This window comes from Bos grunniens, chromosome 8 (genome assembly GCF_055505025.1).
Source record: "Bos grunniens cultivar Pamir isolate PY7600 chromosome 8, Bosgru_T2T1.0, whole genome shotgun sequence".
Taxonomy (NCBI): Eukaryota; Metazoa; Chordata; class Mammalia; order Artiodactyla; family Bovidae; genus Bos; species Bos grunniens.
Genome location: NC_141172.1, coordinates 8,030,094 through 8,051,396, shown reverse-complemented (window position 1 = coordinate 8,051,396; position 21,303 = coordinate 8,030,094). Strand labels below are relative to the sequence as shown.

General features: G+C 41.3%; 1 protein-coding gene across 8 annotated transcripts in view; it reads right to left on the bottom strand.

The window, feature by feature from the left end:
• Window positions 1-21,303, bottom strand: part of KIF13B (kinesin family member 13B) — a 209,474-nt gene that overhangs the window by 50,745 nt on the left and 137,426 nt on the right. For all 8 annotated transcript variants that reach the window (XM_086414759.1, XM_086414760.1, XM_086414763.1 and 5 more), the window contains 10 exons: window positions 20,392-20,549; window positions 19,274-19,406; window positions 14,750-14,896; window positions 14,109-14,138; window positions 12,524-12,623; window positions 11,839-11,965; window positions 10,945-11,000; window positions 8,818-8,942; window positions 7,166-7,342; window positions 4,267-4,359 (listed from right to left, as the gene is read on the bottom strand). In XM_086414759.1, the coding sequence (XP_086270885.1) occupies window positions 4,267-4,359; window positions 7,166-7,342; window positions 8,818-8,942; window positions 10,945-11,000; window positions 11,839-11,965; window positions 12,524-12,623; window positions 14,109-14,138; window positions 14,750-14,896; window positions 19,274-19,406; window positions 20,392-20,549 (1,146 nt within the window). The remainder of the gene's footprint in view (window positions 1-4,266; window positions 4,360-7,165; window positions 7,343-8,817; window positions 8,943-10,944; window positions 11,001-11,838; window positions 11,966-12,523; window positions 12,624-14,108; window positions 14,139-14,749; window positions 14,897-19,273; window positions 19,407-20,391; window positions 20,550-21,303) is intronic.

Here is a 21,303-nt window from a genome sequence, read left to right as displayed (position 1 = left end):
AAAGGCAGAGGAACCAGAGATCAAACTGCCAACATCTGTTGGATCATCGAAAAAGCAAGAGAGTTCCAGAAAAACATCTATTCCTGCTTTATTGACTACACCAAAGCGTTTGACTGTGTGGATCACAACAAACTGGAAAATTCTTAGAAATGGGAATACCAAACCACCTGACCTGCCTCCTGAGAAATCTGTATGCAGGTCAAGAAGCAAAACTTAGAACTGGACAAAAACAACAGACTGGTTCAAATCAGGAAAGGAGTACGTCAAGGCTGTATACTGTCACCCTGCTTATTTAACTTATATGCAGAGTACATCATAAGAAATGCTGGGCTGGATGGAGAACCAGCTGGAATCAAGATTGCCAGGAGAAATACAATAACCTCAGATATGCAGATGACACCACCCTTATGGCAAAAAGCAAAGAAGAACTAAAGAGCCTCTTGATGAAAGTGAAAGAGGAGAGTGAAAAAGTTGGCTTAAAACTCAACATTCAGAAAACTAAGATCATGGCATCTGGTCCCATCACTTCAAGGCAAAGAGATGGGGAAACAATGGAAACAGTGACAGACTTGATTTTGGGGGGCTCCAAAATCACTGCAGATGGTGATTGCAGCCATGAAATTGATAGGCGCTTGCTCCTTGGAAGAAAAGATATGACCAATCTAGACAGCATATTAAAAAGCAAAGACATTACTTTGCCAACAAAGGTCTGTCTAGTCAAAGCTATGGTTTTTCCAGTAATCATGAATGTACCTGAGAGGTGGACTATAAAGCAAGCTGAGCGCTGAAGAATTGATGCTTTTGAACTGTGGTGTTGGAGAAGACTCATTTGAGAGCCCTTTGGACTGCAAGGAGAGCAAACCAGTCAATCCTAAAGGAAATCAGTCCTGAATATTCATTGGAAGGACAGATGCTAAAACTGAAACTCTAATACTTTGGCCACCTGATGCAAAGAACTGACTCATTGGAAAAGACCCTGATGCTGGGAAAGACTGAAGGCAGGAGGAGAAGGGGACAACAGAGGATGAGATGGTTGGATGGCGTCACTGACTCAATGGACATGAGTTTGAGGAAGCTCCGGGAGTTGCTGATGGACAGGAAAGCCTGGCATGCTGCAGTCCGTGGGGTCACAAAGAGTAGAACACAACTGAGCGACTGAACTGAACTGAATGTATCTAAATGCCACTGCATCTTAAGATGCCATCAACTTTAAGAGAATATCATTTTATATATTACTAAGGAGGAAAAAAAAAGAAAAACTCGGCCAATTAAATTTAAGACAGCATCAATTTTAAGACACAGTCTAACTTCAAGACTTTTTTTTTAATTAACATAAGCCTTAGAACAGATAAAATATGGAAAAATTCAGAAGCCAGCTTAAGTTCACAAAACTTTTCTCTCCTACAGTAATTCATTTGGGCCTAGGAATCATTCTTGTTTTACAGACAAGGAAAGAGGAAGGCCACATAATTAGCAAGAGAGGCAAGACTAGAACTTAGGTCTCCTGACTCCTGATGAGAGTATTCTGTTCACCACTGGACATGGAATACTTTCTGGTATCTGATGGGAACAGACATATCTTGGTTTTCCGAGAGACAAGGTCTCTGAGTTTTAAAGAAACATATTTACCCACGTTATCCACATCCCTGTCAAGATATAAAACATTTCCATTACTTCACAAAGTTCAACTCCTTCCCTCCCCTAAGGAAAGATCAGTTCTTTCACCACAGATTAGTTTTGCCTGTTTCAGAAGTTCACAAAAATGGAATTATACCCTTCCGCATGTGGCTGTTCACGTAACATAGTGACTCAAGAGATCTGGTCATCATGTAGTTCATTGCTTTGCATGCTTGAGTAATATTCCACAGTATGGATAAGCCATACTTTATTTACCCATTCCTCTGTTGATGGATGTTAGGGTTGCTTCCAGCTTTAGGTTGTTTTGAATTAAGCAGCTTTGAATATTCTTACGTAAATCTTTATGGATACATGTTTTCATTTCTCTTGGATAAGGGCCTATAAGTGGAGTTACTGGGTGATGGGGTAGATGTCTATTTAACTTGATAATAAACAGCCAGTGAATGTATCGTTTTATACCCCCATTAGCAATGAAAGCATTCTAGCTGCTTTACAAAAACAAAACGGGAAGAAGAAAAAGAAAGGCAAAACCATCTCCTGTTGCTCTCTGGTCTATAACCACTTCTTTTTGCTACTGAGTCCTCATGGCCTCTGTAACATGAAACACAAAGACCTTTCCCAGCTTCTTCATGATGAAACACAGCTTTTAAGAAGCTTATTTTTAAATAAATAACAAATCCTTACACTGTAGGCTTTAAGTCTCATTTTTTCCTTTTTATCATCAGGAATTGATAATGTGACCCTAACACTTGCCAACTTAGTCGTTTAGCAAATTATTAACAGGTAGCCCCATCACGTGAGGCCGTCTGTTTATCTTTCCGCTGATTACTGCACACTTCTGCCCTTTGAAAACCGTGTCACCTGAAGAATAAATGCCCTGTTAAAGAGAAAAAGGAAACTGCAAATGAGAAGGAAGGAGGGGAAGAAAGATGAAGGGAGATAAGGGTGGTTCATTGCATTGTGTTTCTCAACTGCATTCAAACCATTTATAGAGTTAAGATCTGAAACAACTGGAAAAAGAGAGAAAGCATTCAGATACAAAGAATAAACAGTAAACCTCTGGCTGCTGCTGCTGCTAAGTCACTTCGGTCATGTCTGACTCTCTGCGACCCCATACTTGGCAGCCCACCAGGCTCCCCCGTCCCTGGGATTCTCCAGGCAAGAACACTGGAGTGGGTTCCCATTTCCTTCTCCAGTGCACAAAAGTGAAAAGTGAAAGTGAAGTCACTCAGTCGTATCTGACCCTCAGCGACCCCATGGACTGCAGCCTACCAGGCTCCTCCAAGCATACAAAGAGCAACCTATTACAGACCCAAGATTTTGCAGCTAGTCTAACTCGAAAAGGGGTTCAATTTTTAAAGTTTCGGCAGGTTCAAAATTAAACAATCAAACAGTTAATATTTGCCTTGTAAGCCTAATACTTTGAAGAGCCAGGGAAGAATTTAGTCACTATTTGACATTATTTGAGAGCAAAAGCACTCTGCAATAAAAGAACTCTAAAATGAAGCCCAAGTACTGTGTAATCGTCTCAGTCTTCCAAAACCTGATCTGTCTTCAAATATATACTGTCCATCTACTGTTCAAATACTCAGCAGAATCGATCGACAGACACTGAGCCCCTGAATGAAGAGTATGAAGGCACGGGAGACGGTGTGCGTAGGTGGGAGTCCTCACCCCAGGGTCCCAGTCCCATTTTCCACCCCCAAGGGCAACACAGCCTGGACCTCCCCACTCACTCCCCAGTGCTCCATAGTCAAGATGACGGAGGGAACCACTCTTCCTCACTTTGTCAGAGTCCTTTCCTTAGACCCCTCACTTCTCCTATCCCGGTAAGGAAGGCCTGGTTACTAGGTGTGCCAATAACCAGGTGAACAAATCTGTCTAAATCAGGGAATAAGTACTAGGAAGCATATAAACTACATTCTCTAGCAAGCGCCTGTCATGGGTATTTTCAGCTCCATCTGTTTCATTTCTATGCACATCTCAATTAGCTCAAAAAAAAAAACAGTAATAAATACTATTTATTAGTATTTAATAGTAATTAATAATTAAAAGTATAAAAAATACTACCCCATTAGTATTTAATAGTAATACTATTGCTAACTATAATAGCAATTACAATTTACTCTTTAACATGTGTACAATTTGTGTATACTGTCTCATTTAATCCTTAAAAAACAACTCTGTATAGGAGGTATTACTAACCCAGTTTGATAAATGAAAAAACTTAGGCTCAAAGTAACTTACCCAAGTTCACTTCACTAAGAGGTGACAGAAACAAGATTTCTGTCTGATTCCAATATGTTACCCTGGAACTCTGTATTATGCTGTATTGTCTCCCTTTAAGGTTATATCCTCTTCTATGAGTAAAATGCTGCTGATTTGCTTTTCAAAAGACTCTTCTTTAACAAAAGACTAAAACCAGAACCTTTTAAGCCCACAGAAGTATTACATGTGCACACACATTGTGCTATGAATCAAGTTACGATTACAAAATTCCTCTACAAGCCTACAGCACTTTTGTATATACACATTTTCATGGTATTTCTTAGGTAGGTGACTTTTCAGGGAGTTAGCTCTTGTTACATGTTTACTCTTAGTAAATTCCAATTTCATATGATCCTTCACCTCTGGAATATTGGAGACAATTTCAAAAGTCACTCCACAGCCTGGAATAGAACTTCGATGTGACATCTTTTTGAGGAGACTCTGAGCAAAACCCTAGAGAAAAACAAAAGAGAAGATATGGCTTCCCATCTCAAAAACTGAGTTTTCATTAACAAAGAGGCAACATAAAAGACACCATATTCATGCTAGCCAAAAAGAAAAAGAACATTATTTGCAATGTAAGTCAAAACCCAAATCACTACATACAGGTTCCTCAACTTGTTCTTAGTGCCCCCAAACAAACCCACTTATATGATGCTTGCATTTACCAGACCGAATACATGAAAAGTGCAGATCCTAAACTCTGGAACCACGTTAGGCATCTGGTTCAACTCTGCTTTAAAAAGGCTACAGAAAAAGACTGTTGACTTCTACACAATAAAATGACCTTCTAACTAAAATGTAAAGAAAGGCTGGTGACTCTTAATCCTTTTTTTTCCCAGCACGATGGACATCTTGCACTATGAATATTGACAAGTTCAGGCATTAAATTCTTGACCAAAGCAGGGTCGTTACGGAGAATGATTTAAGAGTGCATGGTCACTGTTTATGCTGACTGCGCTCTCTGCACGCTTTGAATTGAACTGTTGAATTAATGCATAGATGACTCATTTGAAGATGCTGCTAAGACTGAACATCCTGTAGAGGTTGAAGAGAGCAGGGATGAGGGCAGAATACAATTGGTGAATAAAGATAAGGAGGAGAGAGAATATTAAACCAACACTGAACCTCTTTCCCCATGCAAAAGCAAAGTAGGATATAGGTTTTTCAAAAAACACAAAAACCCAAACAGAACAGACAAAAAGCTGTTTGGTCTCAGAGGTATGTATTTTCACAAACTTATTTAATAATAATTAAGTGATCTTTAGTTAATTTTTAAGAACATTTTAGCATCTAAGAATGCAAGAGCCTCTTAGAATGCATATATTTCATCCCTTCACTCTTGACTCCAGCCTTGCAAGGCTGAACCATTACCAATTACACTGGTCAAAGTACAGCTACAGTTTGTTTTCTTTTAATGAGTGGTAGGAGGAGGTGAGGGAGCTGCCATTATCTTACTTTTCTGTTTTCTATTTGTATGAAATTATTGTTTTATTAAATGTTTTTTAATTTGGTACAAGTTACATAAAACGTGCTACTTTAACCATATTTAACTGCACAGTTCAATGGCACTATGCAATATTCACCTTGTTGCACAATCCATGTCTTACCATCATCCATTTCCCTAATTCTTCATCTTCCTAAGCTGAGACTCTGTCCCCACTGAACACTAAGACCCATCCCCACTCCCCACCCCATCCCCTTGCATCTACCAATTGTAGGGAATCACTGAAGCTAACTTGCATGTATTAGGGTCATGAGGAAGTCTCTGCTCTCACTACAGAAAAGCAAATTTTAGTTAATGAACCATCTCAATTTCAGTTTGATATCAAAGCATTTTAACCAGGGGGGAGTGCAGCAACTTCTCACGTCTAAAAATTTTAAAAATTAATTAAAAAAAGAAAAAAAATAGAAGAAACCTGGTGACTTCACAACACACCTTTCTATTAAAATTTCTGTGGGGGCTGGTAGTTGAACCAGGCCAGTCTCAGCACCTGGCAGCCAGAACCCCTAGTTCGGGCAACGTGTCTTTTTCCAATTCCTCAAAGATTTCTCAAAAAAGAGTGAATGGGAGACACAGCACGTACATCAGCAGCTACCCCATGACCTATATGTCCTGATGCTGGAGCGCCAAGCCAAAGAGCTGAATTTTAACAGCATTACGGCCCGTCTTCATTCAAAGATTGATATCAGTGTGACATTTAGAACTAAAGATTAATTTTTAGGGGTAGAGATTACATCTAGGACTCTGTCAACCATGACTGTACTCTTCTAAATGAGAAGATTTACTTTCATCTGTCTGGTTTTAGCCAGTATATTGAGAAGAATCCCTAGACTCAACCTCTCAAATCCTATCTTTGCAAAACCAATATGAGAAGTACTTTCTATTCTTATCTAGAAGTTTTCTACTAAACTGGTTCATGTGGCACCAGGTCCTTCATAATCTCGCTGCAACTGTGTGGACAGGCGTGGTCATGGCCTCTGCAGAACACTCTGACCATCAGACTATGCTTCTCATGGTCCCCAAGCCTGCCACGCCCATTCCTCCCTCACCATCTCTGCACGTGTATTTCCTCCTCTCTGGGGAGCAGCCAAAAAGTCCTTCTCTGCCTGCCAACCGCCCCTGTCCGCAGCGGAGCAGCTGCATGTCCCCCTCCCCTCCTCCCTGACTGCTCTTGTACCGCTGCCGTGGCGAGCATCTGCACAGCGGTGCCACCACCACGGAAGACCGGCCCCTGTTTATACACACTCACGGGCCAATGGACACGGGCTCTTTAAGGACACAGGCTATTTCTCATTCATCTTTTTACTCCAAAGCTTGGCAGAGGACTCTCTCCAAATACATGAATCAGTGAACCAGCAGAACGGAAAGGAAAGCATGGAAAACCAAGGGTGAGGAGCACAAACAACAGCTCATCGGCAGTGAACTTCTCATCTTATCAGAACCAGGTGGAAAGTCAAAGACAAAACAGTGAACTTTGCCTTGACAGGGCTCTGTGGCACCCACAAGAAGGGCTGAGAGCTGTGACTGTGGAGTCATAAAGATTCAGGGTAACAGTCCAGTGCCATCTAGGAGGCAGTCAGGCTGAAGGGCTCCGGGACTGAAGCAAGCACGGGCACGGGACAGCCACAGTCGCCTGGAGGAGAAAAGCTCAGAGGGCCACAGAGACTGTGGGGTCAGAGGCCAGAGCGATCCTTCCACTGCCCCGCCCTTACGTCAGACTCAAAGTCACCTCTTCAATGAGCGTCAGTGACCCACCTGCCGGCCGTGAACGTTAACACAAATGCGCTTGCGCAATACCAGCTGCATGTCGGCTGGATGGCTGAGCTGGACCGTCACCCGCACGATGAGAAACACCCGTTCGTCCACGGGGGTGCCTTTACTCAGCTGAGGGCAGCCGTGCACAGCGGAGTCCCAGGAGGCTTCCGCTTTCACCTGCGGAGAAGATGGGAAGGACGGAGTCACCTCCTCCTCCTAAAACACAGAACCTCACAAGGAAACGTCTTGGCTTGGCCGAAGGGGAGCAGACCAGTCACGAGGGCAGTGCTGCCTGCAGCATGACCTGGGAGACCACAGAACCCGGGGATGTGGCCTCAGGTACCTACCTGGGCGGGTACAGAGCAGGATGCTCCTGGTTGGCAGCAAAAATGAATTTACTTTGAAAAATACTCAAATGGAAAGCTGTAAATTTAGTATAATGAACTCCTGTGTTTCTCCCATACAAATTCATCAACTGTGAATATCTTCCCTTTTTTCCTCTTTCTAACACATACACACTCAATATTGCTGTTGTTTTCAGGTGTTTTTTTTGCTGAAGTACTTTAGAGTAAGTTACAGACGTGTAATTCTTTATCCCTGAACACTCTAGCAAGTATCTTTTTTCTTTTTTTTAAGATTTTTTGATGTGGGCCAATTTTAAAGTCTTTACTGAATTTGTTACAATATTACATTGGTTTGATGTTTTGGATTTTTGGCCCCGAGGCATGTGGGATCTTAGTTCCACGACCAGGGATCGAACCTCCACCCTTTGCATTGGAAGGCAAGATTTGAACCACTGGACCATCAGGAAAGTCCCAGCAAGTATCTTTTTAGAGCAAGGACCTCCTCCGACTTAACCATAGAACAATGATCATATTCAGGAAATGTAACACCAATACAATACTATTAAATAATACAGAGTCCATACGCAGATGTTTCAGCAGTTCTGATCTGGGACCTCAAACTACATTTAGCTGTCCTGTCCTTTTAGTCCACTTTCATCTAGGCTGGTTCCTAGCCTTTCTTTGCCATTCATGACACTGGCTTATTAAAGAAGGGTGCAGGCCCACTGTTTTACAGAACGTTTTACTGTTTTTACAGAACACACCCCAGTTCAAGCTTTGCATCTCTGAATAACGCTAAGTGTTGGTATGTCCTTCTAAGTATTGCACTGGCTTTTCTTCCTTAAAATCTTTCATTATTTTTCCAATATACTCAGAATTAGAAACTAAGCCCTGCTTAATCACTCAGACTGAAACATTTTCATCTGGCTTCGTCTAGTCCTTTTCCCCCTTATTCACAAGTCTTTACTAAAGCATTTCAAAGTCAGTGCCAAACATCGTGCTGTTTTGCCTCCATGTATGTCAGGAGCATTTCCCCAGAGAGTGGACCACTGCTGATCTGAACTGCTAATACTAACAGAGATCCTTTACCAGGAAGAGCCGTGTCACAGTGAATGGGCATAATCTGATTGGTCCTTTCCTTCTGGAACTGGTTCCGTTCTTCGCGGAAATCACAATTAAGATTTTTGTTTATATTTCTTGAGAAATGGAGGCACTGAAATGATAACTTTGCTGATTGTTCCCAAAGGCCTGGGGAAAGGTTTAAGGAACTACTTTTCACCCAGTCTTCCCGAGTTACACTTTATTTACCTCTCCGTCATGCTGTCTGACGATCTGCAGCTCAAAGAACTCGTCCTCTTCTTCCCCAGTGAGGGTAGCATCCCATCCACCGGCTTCGGGGTCATCGAGATTATCCTGAGAGCTGAAATCATCAGCTAAAAGCGGAGGAGTTCCATTAAATACGGAGATCACTTTAAAGGATAACCCCTAACAGCTACATTTCAATGTGCTTAGTAGCAGAATTCTCCTGCCTCAAATTTCATTTGCTTTTGGCTCTGAAATCTTACATGACACAGAGGATGACCATTAAACAGTTCACACATCTGAGATGGGAGACGCCACTGGAAAATTCTCTCAATCCAATTGCCTGCCTCCGTGCCTTATTTTGCATGGAAAGCAATGGAAGCCAAGAAACCCAAGAGGTTACTCAAGGTCAACCCATAAATGTTAAGGATAGGATTATAACCCCAATTCCCCGTCTTTCAGTGCACTGAAGACATGACAATGAGAGTGATTCCAATGATCTGACAGGTAAATTTAACAAACCAAATCTACTGGCTACATGAGCTGGCAACGGAATGGTTGCCCTGTGGTCCCCTGATTATTCCTGTCCAAGCCTGACCCTCCCAATTCCCCATCCATCTAAGCTTGGGGGTGAGCATCGAAAGTCTCTTTTCTAGGACATGGGCTTCGTGGACCAAGAACAGACATAAGGCTGAACAGGGTGCTTCTCCTGTCTTGGAATATCCATACTGCTAGGTCTTCTTTAAGCTTGTTCTTTTCTACTTTCTAGCCCTCCTGCACACACATACACACCCCTCACCCATCTAGGAACCTACTGTAAGGACAGGACAGAGTTGCCTTCAGTCTTCAAGGCTCAAGAGAACAAGGCAGGATAAAGTACCGTGGCAAGACCTTAAAACCCCGACGGGTGGACAGAGAGTGCAAGTGGCTAAGTGTTCTTCTCTGACTCCCTGCGTATGTAAACATCACCCACGCATCCAAGTAAGCCAAATGGTGCATGCATGCAGTTGCTAGGCCATCAGACTGTGACCCCATGGACTGTAGCCCGCCAAGTTCATCTGTCCATGGGATTTTCAAGGGAAGAATACTGGAGTGGGTTGTCGTTTCCTCCTCTAGGAGATTGTCCTGACCCAGGGATTGAACCTGGGTTTCCATACTGGCAGGTGGGTTCTTTACTGCTGAGTCACCAGCTAAGTCCAAGCCAAATGGTACAGGACACTAAATACCTGAGATGCTGAAACACACTCTCAGGGTGAAAGAAAACTAGGAGGGCATCCACGCTTGTCTGTTTAGGATAGTTCATTTTAATACACGGTTCTTCTGCAGATGTCTTTGGCATTTAAATGCTGACTTTTAAATTATTTTTAGCTCTTTAATCTTACCTTTTCATTTTCAGTTTCTCTCCTCAGACACAATATATGTAAAATGGAGCTGTATCCAAAATATTTCACAAGAGTGAAAAAAATGACAGTAATTTTTAAAAGGTGCAGGGGCGGGGGGAGTGATGCATGGATGGATGGCACAAGAACTCACAGAAAAAGTGACAAATTCATTAGATAACGCTAAGAAGACACCAGACAAAAGAAAACACGCTACACGAGCATCGCTAGTTATTAGTCATTTCTGGAGAGAAGTCTCTTCCTGAGAATTAAGTGCAGGAAAACATTACTACCATCCTAAATTGAAGGGAGAGAACACATCGCGATGAAACATACCTATCACTGTTATAAAAACATTAAGCTTACAGGAAATTCATTCTCTGTTGAGGTATTAGAGTCTTTTTGCACACATAAAATGGACCTGAACCTCAGGCCTGCAGAACTGCCTATCTGCATACCTGGTTAGAATCTAAATGTTACTTGGGCTTCCCAAGAGGCTCAGGGGTAAAGAACCTGCCTGCCAGTGCAGGAGACACGTATTCGATCCCTGGGTTGGCAGGATTCCCTGGCGAAGGAAATGGCAAACCACTCCAGTATTCTAGCCTGGGAAATCCCACGGACGGAGGAGCCTGGCGGGCTGCAGCCCATGGGGTCGCTAAAGAGTTGGACACAACTTAGTGACTGAACAACAGCAGGTGTTCCTCAGACATGAAGTTTTCAGAGGAAAGCCTTCAGAAGGGACTTCCTCACTTACCATTTAAGTCAAGGAATATGACAGGAATGTGCGTTTCCATCCCAGGAACGGGGGTCCTGAAACATAAGGGACAACAGCATCTCAAACAAAGCAGCCTTTCTCGGTGGCATGTATTGGCTTGGCCAAAAAGTTCATTTGGGTTTTCATAAGATGTTATAACAAACCCAAAGTAACTTTTTGGCCAAGCCAATGCTTTGTATCTCAGCTTTCATATATTAAGAGCTATTAGAGGTCAACCGATAATAATGCTGGGTACTGCATTTGCTATAATTTCACATGAGAGGTGCCACAAAGACTTGACTATCACCACTCTTTCTTCTCTCCGGTGCTCTCGTGTAAATTATCATACACTCTGACACCAGAACTCAGGAGACACATGTACCTGTTTAAAACTGAAGTTGAAGCTCCCTTGTTTAAATGTACCTTCTTACAAAGTTATATATCTAAGGGCCCCATGTGGCTTAATTCAATATTTTTAATTTCTATAAAGTGGCACAGAATATCTGCTGACAGTTAAGTTTAGGCCAGCACCAAAATCAAAAACTCCTTGAGATGCAATTTTATTAGGAGTGAACAGTCTTTTAAGGGAATGACCCAAGTAATTAACATATTAACTATTTTTTTTAATGCTAAATGCGACGGTACTAAATATTGATTTAGATTCTCAGAAATCTTAATTACTTGGGCCAATAACAATATTACTTAATAAAACACAGTTTTAGGGCACAGTTATTCCAACTCATGAAAATAATTTAACACTTCCTCTAATTCAGACAATTTTTTTCCCCATATGCTATGACTCATCCATTAATCAAAGCAGAGGCAACATTCACAGTGGAAGTGGGCAGCCCTGGGAGCACCGAGAATGTTGGAAGACAGATGGCTGCACCATACCATTCTGCCGGGGCCCCTGGAATCCCACTGCCGGCCGAGGGGACCATGACTGCGTTCCTCTCCTCCGTCAGAGTCAGCCTCATCTCTAGGAGCTGAGCTTCACGGTCAGCATCATCCTCTGTCTTATCTAGAACATTAGGAATCAGGATCAAACACAGGTAGCCCACTTCCTCCTCCTGTGTACGCTCTGTATATGCCAGGTACTGGCTGATGGGGGTTCACCAGCAACTTATGACTTCCCCAGTTCCTGATGAAAATTTGCTCATGATAAAATACTGACTACCGGCTGGCGGGGCTGGTGTGCTCTCACTGAGGGGCCACCTTCAGTTCATCAAAGGCCACAGAGGAACAGAACAGAAATGATCTTGAGAGTCAGACGGTTCAGGGGCTTCTAGACCAGAAACCAAGAAATGCTGGCCTCTTCCTTGGTTATGTCTGCGGGACAGCGTTTATTGCACATACTCTGCTTCCTCGTCACTGAGGGGGAAGGGAGACCTACTCAAAGACCTCATTAGAACAAGGGAACCGTCCTTCTGAAAGGATATGACACGAATCAGCACCGTTCCTGTGCTCTCGCGGTTCCCGTGATGGGTGAGTTCATCTACTTTTCCTTTCTGTGACGGCCAATGGGGATTAACCACACTCTGATGTGGGGGAAGGGAAACATTCCAGTTGCTCTTCATACCATGTTTACTGACAAGCTTCTGCAGTTGTTGATCTAAATACTCCTGACGTTTTGTTAATGCATTTAGCCATTTCCTGCGGAGTCTCTCTAAATCCCGATCCTGGAAGTAAACAGAGGAACTTAGAGTAAATATGTCGTCAAGACAGTACATCTTACTCTAATAGGCTTCAAAGATGTAAAGTATTACACCCTAACATTTTTGTTATCACTGTAAGTTGACTTCAGCCATTATTAAGAACAGAAACTTTCAGAAATTAAAGCATGTGTCCTATGGTAAGACCATTCCTGAAAGGGCATTCTCTGATATCCAGAACCAGTTGCATTTCTGTTGGCTCAAAGGATAGAACAGAACTTCAAGTATCTGTATAGCAGAGCTCATCTGCAAGGTCTCTTTGCTGATAAAAGTCACAAATACTGGGACTTCCCAGTGGTCTGGTGGTTAAGATTCTGCCTTCCAATGGACGGAACGCACGTTTGATCCCTGGTTTGCAAACTAAGATCCCACAAAAATCACAAATACTATTTGATAATCCTCACATTTATCTCCTTTAGAACCATCATAAGAACTTTTCAAATTTCTTAACTATAGTCTTCAACATGTTCCACCAGTCTCTGTACATCATGTAAATGCTTCTCTCCTTGTTTCTGTGGGATTCTGGAGGGGAGTGTGTTATCAACAGACTAAACTCTACCAGTCAACACCTGACTACACGCCCATCTTACCTCATTTCCTTCTGTAATAAAGTTACGAGACGGGTAGATCAGGGGAATGCTGAGCAGACTGGGCGTATCTGGGTTTCACTAAGGCACTTAACCAAATAACTCCTGACATTCTTGTGGACAAGATGGAGAAATGTGCAATGGATCTACTTGGGCGAAATTACGGACGAATGAAATATCACATCCAAAGGACAGTGATTCATGGAATAACATCAGCTTAAAAGAAGTCTGTACGGTCGTGCCACAGGACTCTGTATTTAACCCTCTCCGATGCAAGGCTTTTATCAGTGACTTATAGGAAGGCAGACATTTTTATCCAATTAGAATGAGGCCAAATCATGAGGGTGACGACACTGGATGACATATTCAGGATCCAAAGAGCTCTGACAGTCCTAGATGATGACTAACCAGACTGGCAAAATAAAACTTATCAGACATAAACAAAATCTTGCAGGAGAGTATGGAATGAAGCAAGGGAGAAAATGAAAGAAAATCTGTATGACTCCAAGAAATGGGAAAAGGGGACCTGGCTTAAAGTGTGGAAGACACCTAGGGGCGTGGCTTGAAGACGCCTACGGGGGTGCAGCTTCACTGGAGCCCAGTCTGGGACCACTCTTTTGGGGAAACAGGAAAAGGATCTGAAGAAATGGGTCTGTAAGGGCCTGGATGGGGAGCCCCAGGTTTGGAAAAGGAGATAACAGTCACAAAGGGTGGTTCTCGACTCTGTTTTAAAACTTGAGAAAAAGCAATACTTGAATCAAAACTAATTGTGTAATTATTAAGCGACAGGATGGCAAGACTCGAGAACCTGTAATTGAGTACTTTAATCAAGCTAATTTGATGAGGCTAACCCGTGCTTCATTACCTGGTAGCTGTCCATGTCCTCCTCTTCCTCCTAAAAGGAAAAATATATTATGCAGAGCCGAAACCAGCTTCTATCCAAGAATCAGGCTACACTACACAATCCAAACCTAGCCCTACAGTTTATATTTTCTAATTTTATGAATATGCCTGTTGAGCTCCCACCAGCTTCCACCCCCACTCTCGATTTTACAGTTTTCAGGGAGTTGGAGTGAAACCTCGAGCTTCTCACAGGAAAGTGAAGAACACTCATTTGACCTTTTCAGGAGCCAGTACAATACTTTTCCTGCTGGGTTTATAGTCCTACTCCCCAGGGGAAATCAAACACCTGCTGGCAGAGAGTCTTCATAAGCCAGTAGGGGGTTTCCGGGGAGATGTGGGTGATGGGGGGAGGGGGTTAATGACTAGCACGCACTGAGGAGTTCCGGGAGGCCGAGGTGTTTTAACCCTCAGCTTGCCCTGGACCGCGGACAACCAACAGTCTGAGGCAGCAATTCTATGCAAAAGCAATACAGTTTTAAAAAAAGAGGACGAAAAGAAAAAGAGATATCAAAGGAAACAAAATACTGAAAAGAACTGTTCATGGAAGGCAGTTTTCTGACAGGTTCCCGAAGACTCTGGCCGGTTGGCTGTCCTGAGACTCACATGAACGGTCTCGTGGGTCTTTGGTGACCGTGGCGCCCTGACTCTCACACACCCGATGCCGACCGACAGGATACGCTCCTCCATCAGCGGCAGAGTCCCAGATTCCTGCACAGACTTCACTTCCACCTGGACTCGCCGGGACTGCCCCTGCACCACACACAATTTTTTAAGAGTTTCTGAAAATGAATCTAAGCTCCAAAATTTGGGTTTAGAGAGACCCCTACAGGCGAATGTTGAGAAAAGCATTTAGCTTTCAAGGTACTGTATCTTTCACATTTAGTAGTAAATTACAAATTAAAAAACTAATCAAGAACAAACCTATAGTTTACATATTTTTTGAAAAAAAAAAAACATTAAAAGAAAACATTCTAACCAAGGAAATACAAAATGCTAGATAATACAAAATGTTCAATTTACTAAACGGAAAAATAATATAAAATGTTAAACTAGTAATTAAAATAAGCATGAAATACCTTTACTTTCACTAAGTTAGTAATTATTGTTTAGAAAGGCAATTTATAATATTGCCCAAAGTTTATGAAAAAGGCAATTACAGACACTGTGGAGAAGGCAATGGCACCCCACTCCAGTACTTTTGCCTGGAAAATCCCATGGACGGAGGAGCCTGGTAGGCTGCAATCCATGGGGTCGCTAAGAGTTGGACACGAATAAGCGACTTCACTTTCACTCTTCACTTTCCTGCATTGGAGAAGGAAATGGCAACCCACTCCAGTGTTCTTGCCTGGAGAATCCCAGGGATGGGGGAGCCTGGTGGGCTGCCGTCTAAGGGGTCGCACAGAGTCGGACACGACTGAGGTGACTTACCAGTGGGTGGGACTATAAATTGGTAAAGCTTTCTGCAGGGCAGTTTGCCTTAAAAAATAAGTTTCACTTGATTCAGCTATTCAACTTTCTAGGAATCTATTTTAATAATCATACATGCACATAAAGAATCTTACAGCACTATGAATAATAACAAAAAACCAGGTGTAAATTAAATGTACAATATTCATAACACAAGCTCTAGTATATTAATGAAATAAACTATCTATAGTATATTAGTGAAATATATACTGTAATCATTAAAATATTGCTATAGAAAAACATACATGATATATAAGTTAGAGTATGGTGGCAGATGTTAACTAGACTTCTTTTTAAAAAAGCCGATTACCAAACTCAGTATATAAAGATCCCCTTTAAAAAGTAAGTAATCAGACTAATAAGAACAATTACATTATCCTGAATTCTAATGCCCAATAAAATAATTTTAAACCAAGTTGCAAAATAAACAACTGATCAGAAAGACACTGTTCCTTCTTTAAGCACATTTTCACAATAAATACTACATGATTTTGAACATTTACAATGAAGTAGCATTTTAAAAGAAAGTTCCCAGTACCCCCAATCACTGATTTCAAAGCTGGCTTATAAATTTTAGGAATGTCAAATAGAATTTGAAAAACAGAATCAGAATATGTAATTTTGAGTCACTCTTCCCCTCTTCCATTGGATTTTAATTCCCAAGAGTTTTGCATCATCAGGAAAATCAACTTAGGCAATGATTGATCCTATCAAGCTAGATTGAAAGAGATGGGTTGCAGATGTCTTTGATTTAATATTTTCCAAGGACTATGTATCAGATATTTTGTGAAGAAAGTAACTCAAAAAACATTTTAATTGTCTAAAATAGTTTAGTCATTTCGATTGGCTACCTCTTGTTTTTACTTTGCTGAGACAGAAAGTGATCTGTTCTGAATGTGTACCCCAATGTGAAGGGTATCTACACTTTGGGGAAGGACACAGGAAAAGGAGAGGGGCAATGGAGGAAAAAGACCCAGGAATGGCTTAATGTTCCATAGAGAAGCCTTGGACAGAACGTGTAACCTACTGAATTTCTTGTAACTGCTATTTCACCATTTTTAAACTACAAAACTAGCATATGGTTAATCTCCTAAGTTCTCCTCTGGAACTTTCCTATTCAAGAACAGTAGGTTCCAACTTGGAAATATTGGGTTGGCCAAAATGTTCAAGTTTTTCCATACAATGTTATAGAAAAACCTGAACAAACCTTTTGCTGCTGCCGCTAAGTCGCTTCAGTCGTGTCCGACTCTGTGCGACCCATAAACGGCCTCCTACGGGGCTCCTCTGTCCCTGGGATTCTCCAGGCAAGACCACTGGAGTGGGCTGCCATTTCCTTCTCCAATGCATAAAAGTGAAAAGTGAAAGTGAAGTCGCTCAGTCGTGTCCGACTCTTAGCGACCTCATAGACTGAAGCCTACCAGACTCCTCCGTCCATGGGATTTTCCAGGCTAGAGTACCGGAGTGGGGTACCATTGCCTTCTCCGAATGAACCTTTTGGCCAAACCAAAATATTAAATTCTAATATGCCTACCATCCAAGGCCCTCCATGAATTAACCAGCTGCCACAAGCCTCTATTGATGTTGTTTAATCACCAACACCTGTCCGACTCTTTTGCGACTCCATGGACTATAGCCTGCCAGGCTTCTCTGTCCATGGGATTTCCCAGGCAAAGAGAATGGTTTGCCGTTTCCTCCTCCAGGGGATCTTCCCAACCCAGGGATGGAACCCATGTCTCCTGCATTGGCAGGCAGAATCTTTACCACTGAGCCACCAGGGAAGCCCACAAGCCTATATAACCCCTTCTGTTACTGCTTTCCAGGTCTTTCGATATATTACGTTCTACACAAACGAGCCTAATCCACCCTCTATCTCTATTTCTGCCATTTATATATGAAGAACCTTTCCAGCTTGGTATGATTCTTTCACCATCCAAGTCAAGACACACATCCTTCAAAAAAGCCTTTTCTGATAAATTCAAAATACCTTTGATCACTTTCAATAAAGGCTGCCAGAAGTGTGACAAACACTTAAATATTCAATTTATACCAAACCACAGAATATTATCTGGTCTTGCCTTCCAGGAGATGAATCTCTATGGCATTCAAAGTAGATATATATAGTTTCAACAGATGTTCAGGAAAAGATGTTCTTCACGCCTTTCTGAATCCTATTTTATGTATATATCTCACACTACAATTTAAACTAATTTCCTTTTGCTTGTACTGCCTTGTCCATACATGAATGAATGTGCTACAAGTCATTTACTAGGGTCAGAAAACAAGTGCTTATCATTTTCCTCCTCCCAAGACATTCAGAAACTGAAATATTTAAGCAAACTTTCTTTTGCTTTTAACCTTATATTTTGCTTTGAATGATTTCAATGTTTATTTTCTTGAGCCATTCTAATATTTTACTATTGTTTTAAAGTACGTAAACTATCATAGGATATAATAATCTACTTAACATTGACTTCATGTAAATAGCAAAAAAGTGTTTGTAAGTCTTACATGTAAATTCTATTAAGATGTTCTCTCTCATCTTTCATTTGCAGCACAGATACTATAGACTGCATCTGTCTGGAGTTAAGTGACAATTCTCACACACTTGCTATACTGGTTTCTTGCTGGCAGGTGTTCACATCTACCTAGCTGCCCTGATTTCACATGTCCGTTGTTAGGGCTTTCCCAGTGGCTCGGTAAAGAACCTGCCTGCAACGCAAGAGACACGAATTCAACCCCTGGGTCAGGAAGATCCCCCAGAGAAGGAAATGCAATGCACTCCAGTATTCTTGATTGGAGAATCCCACGGACAGAGGAGCCTGGCGGGGGATTGCAAAGAGTCAGACACGACTGAGCTCGAGCACACACACCAGCAAATCATGCCACCTGAGAGTTGCAGGAACCCTTGATTATAGCCAAGTCAGACAGAAAGGCAAGTGACCTAGGGCCCCAGCTAGCATCTGAAGTGAAGGCGGTCATGTGCTTAATTAACTCTGAGCCCTTAAATCTGTGGCCTGAGGCTCACTCTCGGTGGGTTAGGGTCCAAATGGAATTGAATTCTACGACACCCTATTGATGTCTATGGAGAAGCAGAGAACTGGTGGGCTTTAGGCCTCCCTACTTCTCGCCTCCCCAGTCTCTAGCAATGGGCTCTGCATACCCGTTAGAAATTAGTTTCTAATCCTCACACTAACCCTACAAGGCTAGTGTTATCATCCCCTGCACATCACACCTGAGGCAAGATTCCAGAAGGTGCTGAACTTGCTCACAGATACAGAGCGAGGCCAGGGACAGCTGGAACCGAGCCCTGGCATATTAGACTCCACAGTGCTTGTTCTTCCCACCATATCACACGGACTCTCTGCATCTTTATAAATGCTCTAATGCTGCTTGATATATTCCTTTTACTTCCAACAATTCAATTCTAAGTCACTTTATTTATCTTTTTCTTCAACTTAACAGAAGTTGGTTTTAAATACTAAAGATAGCATTTTTTTTTTAAATGAAAGAAAATACACATGAAGTGAGAGACGACTTTAACAGAAGAAATGATCTTGGCCAATCTAGATTTCATCATCACTGATGTTTCCACTAAAAGGAATCCAATATTAACCTTTATGACACCAAAGAATTCAATGCTAACATTCGCAATTTCATTACCTGCCGGAGTTGGAAGATCCCACCCGTCGGCACGTCCTTTGCAGGAATCACCTCTACAGGGCAGTACTCCCCATTCTCATTCTGTTCCAAGATTTGAACCCAAAACTCCACTTTCCTGGTGACTTCGCTCCACCTAGGAAATAGTTGAAGTTCTTGGAAAATCATACATTTCTATTTCAATACAAACAGCTTAGGACCCTACCCATGAGAATTAGCAATGATAATGACCTCCAAATAGAGTAACTCTGTTATTAGAGTAATCTGAGGTTCAATGAGGAATACACAAGTACATCCTAGCAAATGTGATTGAAAGTGAAGTTCAACAAACAGTATCAGAACTAAAAGATGATGCCTTTATTTCATTCATAAAGGTGTGGTAATTACAAACTATATCAGTGTGGTTATTTAAAAATTTAAGCATTGTTATCAAAAGTACAGAAGCAATTCACAGGGATGATCTTTTCATAGACAGGGGTAGTGCTGTACGCTTTGGTGGCTCGACAAGTACCTCTGCTGTACCTCAGAGTATCAAGTACCTCAGAGAATCAGGACAAAAAAATCTCTGTGTCTAATTTAGTGTTCGCTAAAACTTTTTAAATGGAAAAAAAAAAAAACAGAAGGAAGACTATCTAGTTCTCATCATTAATTAGAGGCAGTACAAATATATGCTCTTTTAGTCTTTTCCTTTTAACTCTTCTGTTTCAAATATTGGTCAACAAGTAAGCCTTCCTCCTTTCATGATTGATGCAACTTGAAAAGAACTCTGAGATAAAGCTAAAAATAAGAAATTCTGAATTCCAGAGAATATCTGATTCATCTTCTCTACAGCTGATTAACTAGAAGTTATTTCATAATAATAAGCAACATATTCTCCAAAAATTCATTTTACTCTTTATTCTTAACTACCTATTTCTTAACTTTTTCCCATCAGTCTTCAAAAGTTCATTCCTCTAAGGAAGTTTAACTGTGCTATTAATACCGTGAACATAACATCATCTATCCTTGGAATACTGGTAAATGTTCAGGAAGTGGTAATCTTTATAAAGTGGCAATATTAATCTCTAGCAGTTTTAAAAAAATTATAAATGGTATCAGATGGATGGATATCTCAAATTCACCTGTCCCGAAGACTGCGTGTTTTTGCTTGGATAATCCCCAAATCCCACAGGGCTGGGTTTTTCCGAGGATCATTCATCTTATGGCCATAGACTTCGATTGCCAACGCCCCTTCTGAAAGATGCTCAATAAAGTCTTCAGTGATGCTAACAGAAAACTCCTAAAAGGAAATAAGTACAGAAGAGAAACACCTTCCAGTGACCTGATTACTTACACCTCACATCATATCCTCACTTCATCATGGAGAAGAGAAATGTAAGAGAAGGTTTTAGTTACAGCACAAAACTGTCATCCAATGCCCATAATGAATGCCCAGATGGCCCAGGGTCCTTAACTTTCACTCCAGCTTTTCTTAAAACTCTACACCTTGAAAAATCTATTGTGAAAGACCAGCACTGTATTCTATTTTGAGAGCAATATTCTGAAAGCATAAATAATCATATGAAGAATGACAACACTGATTTACATCTAGTAAGGCAGCAGTGTGATGGACACACAATTTTTCCTAGTTTTTAGGAAGTTAATGCTCTGATAGTAAGAAAGAATGACTATCATTGTGCAAAAAATTCAACTGATTTTTTAAAATCTGTCCATCTTTGTAAGATATAAAACAGTCTCTAGTAATAATTAGGATTGAGTTTTTAAATAATTTATTTTTAAAAGTCACAGAATCTCCTCTTTCTCAATCTTTAAAACAGAAAGACTTTTGATATGCTAAATAGATTAGAACTGAGAGACCTCTCTCGCTTGAAAAAAAATGAGATAGCTCAAGTGAGACAAAGTAGAAAAAAAGAATCTAGAATCTGACAGTCTCAGCTCTGTTAGTTATTAGCAGTGGGCAAAATGACCTCTGAACTGGCTTCCTCCGTTTTTTTGTTTTTTTTTTTAAAAAACACTGTCATCAAATAGAGCTG